The 12,129-nt window shown below is 40.9% G+C and overlaps 2 protein-coding genes across 2 annotated transcripts in view; one reads left to right on the top strand and one right to left on the bottom strand.

The window, feature by feature from the left end:
• Window positions 1–3,668: 3,668 nt before the first annotated feature.
• LOC311130094 (tetraspanin-33-like) overlaps window positions 3,669–12,129 on the top strand; it is a 31,000-nt gene continuing 22,539 nt past the window's right edge. The window contains exon 1 of the mRNA XM_084162764.1: window positions 3,669–4,028. Within this exon, the coding sequence (XP_084018890.1) occupies window positions 3,930–4,028 (99 nt within the window). The 5' untranslated portion in view covers window positions 3,669–3,929. The remainder of the gene's footprint in view (window positions 4,029–12,129) is intronic.
• Window positions 8,674–10,366, bottom strand: LOC311130093 (E3 ubiquitin-protein ligase TRIM21-like; the record flags this gene model as incomplete). Its single annotated transcript, XM_084162763.1, has 1 exon — window positions 8,674–10,366. The coding sequence occupies one exon, from the start codon at window positions 10,364–10,366 to the stop codon at window positions 8,741–8,743; it is 1,626 nt and encodes a 541-aa protein (XP_084018889.1). The 3' UTR covers window positions 8,674–8,740.

The following is a 12,129-nucleotide window of genomic DNA, read 5'->3' as shown; positions in this document are numbered from 1 at the left end:
CCTAGCTAACATTAGCCACAACTAATTGGAATTCTTGTAATGTACAGGAATGCGTTAACAAGAAAGAAAATAGTGTAATACACACGAAAAAGTGGACTTTTTCGTGTGCCTGTCACGAATATCGAATAAGTAATTTGTGTGTATTTAACAATAAACTGTGATAGTGTTGAACCTTAACCATAACCCTTCCCTTAACCATTTTAAATGTCAAATTCAATGGGCTACGGACCCTATTCAGATACAAAGGCGCTCTCTAGTGGCCTTCTGATGTGAAATAAATGTATTCATGAAACGTTATTAATGTGCTCAAATAATATTCGGACAGATGGCGCCATTGTATACTTTTTAGAAGCTCGTGTCTCGGTTCTGCTTGTTTTTTAGCAGGGTCTGTCACTAATCACTAGACGTCCCAGTTCTGCTTTTTGGTATTATATTGCTGGCATTAAATTATAGATACTTGGTAAAAGGCTTAGGTCTACTATACTGCCTAAGTACTGTACTTTATAAAGAGGCAGGTGGTCCTGCATTGAAACATATGGTTAGGAAATGGTCATGGATCTAAATGTAGGCTGTGTGTAAACTTGACAATGTCAACCCTTCAAAGTCATACTTAAATGGCCAATTGGGTGTACCAATCTCACCACCACTACTATGTCCACCACTAATTTCACTACTACTACTACTACTTATCAGGCAAAAAATAACTATTTAGGTTGGCTGCATTCATGTATTTCCCCCACCAACGCATGGGTCCACTCTACTCTATAGGCCTAGGAGAATGGAGCTCTGAACAGAGGACCCTTTTATCCATAGCCTCTTTCCAGAAATACGACCACCAGACCCAACTTGTCTGGTGCTAGCAGGCAGCCAGCTGGCACAAAAGTGCGACCCCAGAGGAGGGCTACCTGGATGGCTGCCAGTGACTAAGAGAGTCCCAGGCCTCAAAAGCCTCCTGGACAGGGCCTGTGTAGTGTAATACCCTGGCATAACAGCATTCTCCCTTTACACATCACACCATTCATTACAGGCCATGAGGGGAAATTATTTGGTCCTTTTTATAAAATGTTTATTGCTTAAAAAAAAAGAATGGTGATCTCAGATGAAGGCATATGGTAATCTGAATTTCCTCACAATTCAAGGCATAAATACTATTCACTGTTCTCTCTTTATGCATCTGTTTTACTTTGTAATCTTATGAGAACATCAATCTCAAAGGAACTGCCTGTCTCAAATCTGCATGTCCGGACAAAGCCATGACCTAAGCAATACTTTCATGTTGAGTCACTCACACTTTGTCAGATTATTTAAAGGCCCATTGTAGTCAAAGTGTTTCCTGCGTTTTGTATTTTTTTACATTTGAGTCATTTAGCAGAAGCTCCTATCCAGAGTGACTTACAATTAGTGAGTGCATACAGTATCAATTGTACAACAGCTGATTAACTAACACTGTAAACGTGTTTTAAAAAATCCTGATAGTTGCTGCTTGAAAATCCAATCTACACAGGACCTTCTAATCATCAGGTTTGCATGGGCGGGAGTTTCGGCTTGGCAGGTGACGTCACCAGGCAGTAAATTGGTTAATAGACCAAAAACAAAGAGAGTTCTAAACATAGAGATCCTATTAAATTACTTGAGAGGGTCTATGTTATAAACCCTCCAAGTTCCAGAATGGGGTGAAAATGGCAGCCACTTTGGTCAGGGAGAAATCCAAACCAGTCTAATTGGAATGAATGGCAGTCGAGGCATAATCCAGATTTTACTTATGCAGAATTGTGTATTAAAATGATTGTCAACCTAAAATATTGTCAGATAATTATAAATACCGTTTTTTACAGGTTTTATAAACCTTTTCTGTATAAATAACCTCAAAAATACATAAATGTCTCAATTTTTGTTTTCTAGGAAAGCTGTGAGTGCTATATTTTAAATTCTTAAAATTAATTATTTTACACAATATCTGATCACAGCACTGGCAAACATGGTTGACCAATTCCCAGACCAAATTGACTGACCTTTAGACCATCATAAGAAGTTTCATGTCTATTCTAGTATTCTAATTCCAAATTCTATGGTTCCAAACCTCTCTGCCAATAACAGCTACTTTTCAGTTTTCCCCTCCCCACTCAGACCACTCCCAGAAAGTCCTAGCAAAATGATTGCTTGAGAAATAGTTTTTTGCTAAAAAGCTATTTTTGTCAATTGTTATGGAAATCTATTACAGTAAGGTACTTAGCTAATTGTTACTCAGAAATGATTTGATATTGATATAAAAATGGCTCATTGCCTTTAATGACACACTGTCAAAAACTTTACATGAAAGAGATTGGACACTGTGTTAGGCCTCTATCATGTAAAATTGAGCAAGTGCGTCTTTATTGTGTAATTTGTGTACCAGTTTGATCTTCTGTGATCAAATGCATCTATAGCCTCAAACCTCAAGCAGTTCATATGTTTGTTAATCATGTTTTAATTCATTAAAGCAAATTAATATTTGTTATTTTGTATTGCTTTGTAATTGGTTACATTGCAGAAGTTATCTCGATACCAAACAAATTCAAAGTTACACATTAGTGCATCGATGAAGTCGTCCCCACAGTGACCGTACGTACCCCAACCAGAAGCCATGGATGACAGGCAACATCCGCACTGAGCTAAAAGGTAGAGCAGCCGCTTTCAAGGAGCGGGACTCTAACCCGGACGCTTATAAGAAATCCCACTATGCTCCTAATGAGCCATCAAACAGGCAAAGCGTCAATACAGGACTAAGATTGAATCGTACTACACCGGCTCCGACACTCGTCGGATGTGGCAAGGCTTGCTAACTATTACAGACTACAAAGGGAAGCACAGCCGCGAGCTGCCCAGTGACACAAGCCTACCAGATGAGCTAAATTACTTCTATGCTCGCTTCGAGGCAAGCAACACTGAAGCATGCATGAGAGCATCACTGCCTGGTATGGCAACTGTTCAGCCTCCGACCGCAAGGCACTACAGAGGGTAGTGCGTACGGCCCAGTACATCACTGGGGCCAAGCTTCCTGCCATCCAGGACCTCTATATCAGGTGGTGTCAGAGGAAGGCCCTAAAAATTGTCAGACTCCAGCCACCCTAGTCATAGACTGTTTTCTCTGCTACCGCACGGCAAGCTGTACCAGAGTGCCAAGTCTAGGTCCAAAAGGCTTCTTAACAGCTTTTACCCCCAAGCCATAAGACTCCTGAACAGCTAATCAAATGGCTAGGGACCCCCCCCCCCCTGCTGCTACCCCTGCTGTATCTATTCATAGTCACTTTAACTTTAACTACATGTACATATTACCTCAATTACCTCGACTAACCTGTGCCCCCGCACATTGACTCTGTACTGGTAGCCCCTGTATATAGGCTCACTACTGTTATTTTACTGCTGCTCTTCAATGATTTTTTTTGTTTGTTTTCTATCTATTTTTTACTTAACACTTATTTTTCTTAAAACTGCATTGTTGGTTAAGGGCTTGTAAGTAAGCATTTCACTGTAAAATTTGATTTGATTTGATTTGACATTCGGGTACATCCGTCAATCATTAATCACAGCAGCACTAGCAACTTTGAAACAGGTGACCCACGTCGCACAATATAGAGAAAGACGCCCTCTTCTTTACAAACCCAAGGTTGTGCTGCGCCTGCGGCTGCAGGCTTTTCCTCGTATCTCTGTTGTGTATGTAGCCTATTTTCTCTAGACTTGACTGAATAAGGAAATGTAATAGGAATCCAGCACCGCCGAGTGTGAGAAGTGACTCGTCCTACAACGTAGGCTACTGTACTTCACTCCGTAAATAAAAAGTAGCTATAAACTCACATATGAATGCGTTTATGTACCTGGACTTATTGCGGAAAGAGCACGGAAGGTGATAGCCTACATTTACGCACGGATTGGGCATTCGATTTTTAACCATGGGGAAAAGAGCCGCGCTGTCGATTTATGATGAAGAGTTCAGCTTTGTCAGCCCAGTTGTCAAATATCTACTTTTCATTTTTAACTTAATATTTTGGGTAAGTATTTCATATGTTTAGATTTCTGCTGGCTTTTTCTGCTGATTTTGCGTAATCTGTGCACCTCACTCTGCCTAACTCAAGTTTACGCACTAATTTTCATTGTACAAATTATAAATATCAATTTGCTGTTAGACTACACAGCCTTCACTGGACGTGAGCAACTTTAGGCTGTTAGTTTATTATTGTGTGAATGCATGAGAAAACAAGCCTCACAAACAAGACACATTATTTCTAAGCCTCACATAGCCTACAAATGTTCCACAACATAAGAAAAATAGTTATGTGATACAATCATGTATGATATCAAAAGCCTGCCCCCAAAAAATAGTTCAGTGACCTTTCACTGGGCAGGTTTTTCAAACCATTGACCTTTGGCAACATATTCAATAAGATTAAACATTCTGCTATTTTATTTTTGCCTTTGCTTCTATGCTAGAAGAAAACAATCCAAATCAATCCTTAACCATGGAAAATAACCAATATTGCCTATTCAAAGGAGTACATGATAGAGAAGTAGAGGTTGTATTCTGCTTCATGTTTGACACCAGTGACTCCTGCTAGTGTCATACTAAAGGAGTGCTTATTTTCTGAGGAACATGTTTAAACCGTAGTGACAACATCACAGCAGTGATAATGGTGAGGAATGGAGCTACAGGTGTGCTAAGGAATGCCTGCACATACCTTGCAGCTCTCTCATTGGTCTAAGTGTCACCTTGTTTTGAAACTGTCATTTGTGTTTAAATAACCCATTTTACTCCTTTAATAATGGACCTAGTGTTGCTAAGATGTTTGCTGCTAGAATATGTTTAGATGTAAATTAATAACGTTTAAATAGAGTGGATCCAGACTCTCATTTCAATAACAATGTGAAAACCATTAGGAGCAGTAAACACAACTCCATTATACACTGCTCTTTATATGCCAGTCCACTGTCACAGCTCCTTTTTTTAACCACGCTGTTGCCAAGCAGCACAACGTTTCATTTATTCATATGCTGATGGTGCAACATGGGGGTTTGTGAGAAGGGGGCCCATGCATTCTCCACTCCAAGTCTATTTAGCAGTTAAATGAGTGTATCAATTATGCCTTCAATCAAGTCCTAGAAAGCTGATGAAACAGTTCTGTGAGAGGGCTATTTGTTCTGTTTTTTTTATTTTTATGCAAAGCTCATCCAATGCTTGTTACAGTTGCATTTTGCGTGTTTGACTATCAGAAACTAATCTTGGCCCCATTTTTCCTTTTGAATGAGCTTTAATTCACAATTTGTATCAAAATATATGAGGAGGACCCCATCCTCCTTTTTTTCCCCAAGCACTGTGTCACCAAGCACTGATGTGCCTTTGATGGTGATGACACTTGTGTCGGCGCTGTTCTGAGGGAACTATGACACATAAGGAGATGGGAGCTCTTTGAAATATCCAGGTTTGGCGTTCTTTATTGAGTTCATACCTTTGATAACATGGGCCCTGCTTTAACATCACACAGCATAGGCAATCATCGCATGCCTTGGCTCCACTGTCAGACCAATGCAATAGTTTTCAGAATGGATTTTGTGTGGCCTGGCTGATCTAGTGCCGCAGTCTTTGGCACACACATCTATAGTGACGGCATAGGTTAGAATCTGGCCTAGTGCCCTTTGACACAACCGCTCTCTCTCTTTCCCTACTGCCATCCTCTCTCACTATCTGTTCAATAGAAAAACATCTGAAAATACCTTAATCTATATATTTGTAAGTTTAAAAAAATGTGCCACTCTGAATTGTCCTGATCTTATGACATCTGCTTTGTTTATCTCGATCGTAGGACAATGGGTTGATTGTCAGCACGCCGACTGATTTTGCTACTTCCCCAAACGTTGCCCTTGAGTACAGAATATCTATAACAACAATAAAAAGGCAGCCAGCTGTTAAACGTTAACAACTCAGGAAGCAGAAGTTTGGAAACTATGCGAAGTTATAATACAGAAGTGTCAGCCTACTGTCAGGTGCTTGGGGGAACTGTAACTTCTACTCACTGTTCAACACTGTAAGGGTGTTTCTGACTAAGACCCCAAGAACAAGCAGCGTTGTTATTGCAGACTGGGATTTCCAGTGTTGGGTTTTAGTCCGTACTGCTTTGCAGTGGTAATATGCTTTGACATGGATTTATGTCCAGTTTTGCTGTATTTACATTCCATAACTTGTAGCAGAAACCTAGCATAAACGTTGGCCTACCTTAGCTCTGGTCCAGGGTGTTAGTATGCATTCCTCTACTAACACCTTCGCTCTCGTCCAGGGTGTCAGTAAGCGTTCCTCTTCTAACGGAGAGGAGTTAATTAACTAGCAGAGGCAACTCTTTGGTTGTGCGATGGGACTAGAGCGAGGCCTTCCTATGCATAGCAGATAAAGGCAGATTCATAGACAGGAAATGACAGGGCTTGGGGTTAGCAATGAGCAAAACAACATGTAGGCTACAGTGTCAGTGTGCTCACATCCGTATGTTTGATTCTTCATTATGTACAATAATAGTATCATTACATCTGCTAAATTTACCACATGGGTCACCTGCAGGAGTGGACATGGAAAAAGAGTAACTCAGGAACACACTAATGTAAAATAATTTCATTCACCTTAAACTATTCTTTACATGTCAAAAGGATTTCACTCCCGGAACGCAGACGGAACTAGGTTTCCTCCCATCTCCACCCCTGGCCACTTCTACATTGATTTACAAGTTTGAACAGGGACATTACAAAAGCAAACTCCTGATTGTACAGTCCAGTCCATCACAATGCACCACAAGCTATGAGCACGTGTCGAAGAGCTACTCTTCGGCCTTGTGCAAACAGGATAAGATCTTGTCAAAACTTGCATCTCCGGCTGTGAGGAATGCATTGTTGACGTTGTTTTTCACCCCCTCTGGCTAGCTGGAGAATGTGTCTTGAAGGACGCATGTAACATCATCTGTAGACTGTTAAAAGCATTGTTGCAAAAAACAGCAAGGGAGTCATCAATATTGCTACATATGTGAACTATGGTGTGAGAGGTTATCTGAACAAACCACCAAGGAAGATATCTACAGTGAGGGAAAACATTTTTTGATCCCCTGCTGATTTTGTACGTTTGCCCACTGACAAAGAAATGATCAGTCTATAATTTTAATGGTAGGTTTATTTGAACAGTGAGAGACAGAATAACAACAACAAAATCCAGAAAAACGCATTTCAAAAATGTTATAAATTGATTTGCATTTTAATGAGGGAAATAAGTATTTGACCCCCTCTCAATCAGAAAGATTTCTGGCTCCCAGGTGTCTTTTATACAGGTAACGAGCTGAGATTAGGAGCACACTCTTAAAAGGAGTGTTCCTAATCTCAACTTGTTACCTGTATAAAAGACACCTGTCCACAGAAGCAATCAATCAATCAGATTCCAAACTCTCCACCATGGCCAAGACCAAAGAACACAAGGCTGGAATGGGCTACAAGACCATCGGCAAGCAGCTTGGTGAGAAGTTGACAACAGTTGGTGCAATTATTCGCAAATGGAAGAAACACAAAATAACTGTCAATCTCCCTCGGCCTGGGGCTCCATGCAAGATCCATGCAAGATCTCACCTCGTGGAGTTGCACAGAAAAAAATAGTTAAAGCTTTAAGTTACATACACAGTGCTAGTGTTGTAGTCAAGTGACTAAACCTCAAGTCCCACAAGCGTCCCAAGTCCCTAGCGTTCGAGTTGAGTCAGAAGTCCTTTGCTTATGCTAAAGCTTGTGGTCCGACAATCTTTCAAGCTACAGTTCACAGCGTAATGATTGATAGCTAGCTTAGTATACTGAACAACAATATAAATGCAACAATTTCAAGGATTTTACTGAGTTAAATTTTTTTGCATATCCCATTCAAATCTGTTCTTTTTCCTGCAGTCTGAACAGCCAAAAAGCAAATGGAATAGGATATTTCAAGCCACATTTCAAACCACCTTCAAAGGTGGTTTGAAGTCAGATACAAATCTGATTCCTGGCCATGCGACTTGTCTCTGAACGGTCAAATCTGATTTATTTGCCCTCAAGTGGTTTTTAGACTGTTATTTAGCATCTCTTGTTGCTTGCTAGCTACTCTGACAGTTTGACAAGAACATGTGGTAGCTAATTAGGTTGATAATTATTTATAAACAAATTAGTGCTAAAAAGCTACCTAGCTAGCTTGTTGACTGTTGTGGCTAGCCAAAAAGAACTCGTTTTTAAAGTTGGATCATCTTAGCCTTTGAGGCTTTAAAAGTGTTTTTACACTTTGATTTTGAACATTCAAAGTCACTGGAAAACGTCGAAGGCAGGCATTGTTGTCGCCTTAGCTTGCTACATAACTTCTGAGTGATAAGAAGCACGAGCACCACCACCAATCAGCCTACACCACTGCTCACACACATGTCGTTACTATGACAACTAGCGTAGCCTTGACAGCAAATGACTGCTTTCTGAACACATACATTTGATTTGGTCACTTGTAACTTGCTGTTTTGGACAGTCAGTATTCCAAAACGGATTTGAAAAACCAAACTGATTTGAGCATGAAGGCCTGCAGTGTGAGCAAGGCTTAAGTTACTAGTGGTTGAGTCTGAGTTCAAGTCCCCTCACTGGTTGAATTAAGAGTCATGAAAAGTCCAGGACTCGAGTAGGCCTACTACACCTCTCCACGGTGCTTACTGAAAATGAATGCTTTCCCATTTCATCATCAATCTGTGTGATTGACAGGAGTGATGACCAATGGGGCTGAGTTGTCACCACCATCATCATAACGACCAGGGTTGAAGTATGGATAGAGTTTCTCAGTGAAGGTGTCGCCAATGAAAGAAAAGATATGAGACTTGTTCTCCACATCATAAAAGGAGACCTGACCCTCCTCATAATCCACAAACACCCCCACTCTCCTGAGCTTCTTCTGAAGGCAGACACGAGTGCCACCAATAGGACAAAACTGATCATCTATGAGTCGTGCAATCCAGAATCCATTATCAGGGGACCGTAATAGCAAGGCTCTGTTTGTGGACTCTCTCATTAGTCCCAAAAACCAAGTTGTTTTTCCCTCAACCTGCACCTCATAGTAGAATCTTCCTGAGGAGAAGCCCTCCTTTCCCATGACACTGGGAACATTCCAATACCTTTCTGGGTCATGTTGGAGAGTATGTTGCCTGTATCCATCTCTCACTTTTTTCCCGTCCTCAGACATAACAAGATCGTGATGTCTTGTATCAGGGTCCAGAGTCACATCCACTGACCATTGCTGCACCCTCTTCAGCTCAGCATCACACAACTTCAACATCTCTTTTGTAACTGTCTCCTCCAGCTGAGACACAGCTCTCCTTAAGTTCCCCACACACATATCACTGTAAACACTGATCTTAGACCAGTTCCTGGTGTTCATGGGGGAGCACAGGGATGGAAATCTCTGGAGAAGGTGGAGGTGGTCCTCGGTGTGTGAGAGCTGCTCCAGTTCAGTGCATCTCCTCTTTAGCTCAGTGATTTCCTGTTCCAACTCTTTAATGAGCCCTTCAGCCCGCCTCTCTGCTGCTTTCTTCTTCATCTCAACCTTCTCAATGAGCTCAGCCTGGCTTCTTTCAATGGACTGCACCAGAGCAGTGAAGAACTGCACACCATCTGTTATTTCTCGCTTTGCGTCTTTCTTGCTGACCTCCACTGAGCGTTTGATATCCTTGACCTTCTGCAGTCGTTCCCGGATCATTTGCTGCACTTGTAACTCCGTCTTCCCCAGCTGAGCCTTCCTCTCCCCAAACTCTTCCTCTAGAGGGGCGGTGTGGTGAGTCTTGTGGTCAGTCTCTGTGCAGAACTGACACACACACGTCTGGTCAGTCTTACAGAACAGCTCCAGGAGTCTGTCGTGCTTCTTACACATCCTGTCTTCCAGGTTATCCACAGGGTCGATCAGTTTGTGTCTCTTCAGTGCTGGGGCTATCTCATGAGGCTGCAGGTGAGTTTCACAGTAGGAGGTCAGACACTGCAGGCAGGACTTCAGTGCCTTGAGCTTCTTCCCAGTGCAGACGTCACAGGACAGTTTTTCAGGCTCAGCAGGCTGCTCACCCGGGCTGCTGGGAGCTTTCACTTGAACCAACTTTCTAAACTGAGCAGCCATCTCAGCGATGAATGTATTGACGCGAAGCTCTGTTCTGGTGTAGAACCTCTGCTTACACATTGGACACTGGTCAGTGGTATTCCAGTATCCGCTGATACAGGCCATGCAGAAGTTGTGTCCACATGAAATGGTGACAGGGTCAGTGAACACATCCAGACAGATGGAACACAGGAACTGCTCTTCAGACAGCAGACTACTGGGGGACGCCATTTCTGGAACACAATAAAATATAGCCATGAAGTGCTTATCTTAATTTGAATAAATCAGCTCTTCATTCTAAAGCATCATCATTTTACTGAATTTCACCGTAGAGATACTTATCAGGGCTTATTTTAACAGTTTAATGTAGTTTAAAGGTAAAATCAGACTTTAACCAGAAAGGATTAATAGCAGGATGTGTGTAACAGGAAGATGATTTATCCTCACCTGTTACAGTAACCTCTCGCTCTCTCTCCACTCTGCTGTGTGAATGTGTATTCTCTCTCTCCTCAGAATAAGACAGAAAACAAAAATTAAATGTTTTATACAATTCAGAGGTCTCCAGGGGGGTGATTCTGGTTCTGAAAAGCAGCTTCAAGTTTCTGTAGTGGCATGTTAAGTTTCACTTCAGCAGAGTGACATAACCTAGCTCCTCCCTCCCTGCCTGGCTGTGTGTGTCTGCTCCATAGAGTTATAACTATGGTCTGCTCTTAAAGGAGCTGAGTTCCATTTCCAGAGTGAGCTGTTTCTCACATACCTCCTTACTGTGTTTTACAGTCCATTCTGAAAATATTCAAACCCCTTGACTTTCTCCGCATTTTGTTACCTTACAGCAGGGTTCTTCAATTCCGGTCCTGGAGGCCCGAAACACTTCTGTTTTTTATTTCTACCTGGTAGTTAATTGCACTCACCTGGTGTCCCAGGACTGAATTAGCCCCTGATTAGAAGGAGAGGATGAAAAACAGAGGTGTTTCGGCCCTCCAGGACCGGAATTGAAGAACCCTGCCTTACAGCCTTATTCTAAAATTGATTAAATTGATTTTTCCCCTCATCAATCTACACACAATACCCCATCCTATATGGATGGTGTTAAGAGATAGATGGGAGGTATTGAATAGAGTTGAAGGATGGGACTAATAACAAATAACAACAAATGATAACAAATATAGCTAATAATGTAAGCATACTGTGTCCATAATAGCACAGTTAGAAAGATATGGCATATAGAAGCAAACCGGATGGACATCATGAAAATGATCGGAGAGGTTGAGAGTAGAATAAGTTCAGGAGCAATAAAAATAAAAATATTAAAATATATATATATAATAGAATTATTGTAAAATTAACTCTGTCCATAAGGTGTAGATAGTAAGTATAGACCGGAAGTAGAGGCCTGGGCATTGTTGTTCACTAATTTACTCCAAGTAGGGAAAGGATGGTGGGGTTGAAAAGTAATAAAGGGGAGTATATATATTTAAAAAAAAAAAGAAAACATGGGGGATTGGAAGTGATGCAGACAATTACATTGTTAGAAGATACAATCTATCTGCAATATTAAGCTGATCCATTCCCCCCAAACAAAAATAAATAATAATAATAATAATAATAATAATAATAATAAAAATAAAATAAAAATACCCCATAATGACAAAGCAAAAACTGGTTTATAGAAATGTTTGCTAATTTATAAAAATGAAACTGAAATATCACATTTACATAGATTTCCACACTGAGGTTGGAATAAAACTGTGAAATTGTGGAAAATGATAATGCCCTTTTAGTGTAAGAGCTGTCTGGTGACATCACAAGGCGGTAAATTTGACTTCCAAACCTCTCTGCCAATAACAGCTAGTTTTGAGTTTTCCCCTCCCCACTCAGACCACTCCCAGACAATCCTAGCTAAATTCTTGCTTGAGAAATTGATCATAGCTAAGAAGGTATTTTTGTTTTCAATTAAAATGGTCAAAAATATACAATCACAGTAAGTTACTTAA

Source organism: Coregonus lavaretus (assembly GCF_964263955.1).
Source record: "Coregonus lavaretus genome assembly, chromosome: 5".
NCBI classification, from domain to species: Eukaryota; Metazoa; Chordata; class Actinopteri; order Salmoniformes; family Salmonidae; genus Coregonus; species Coregonus lavaretus.
The sequence above is the reverse complement of the archived record's forward strand: the minus strand, read 5'-3'. Positions and strand labels throughout refer to the sequence as shown.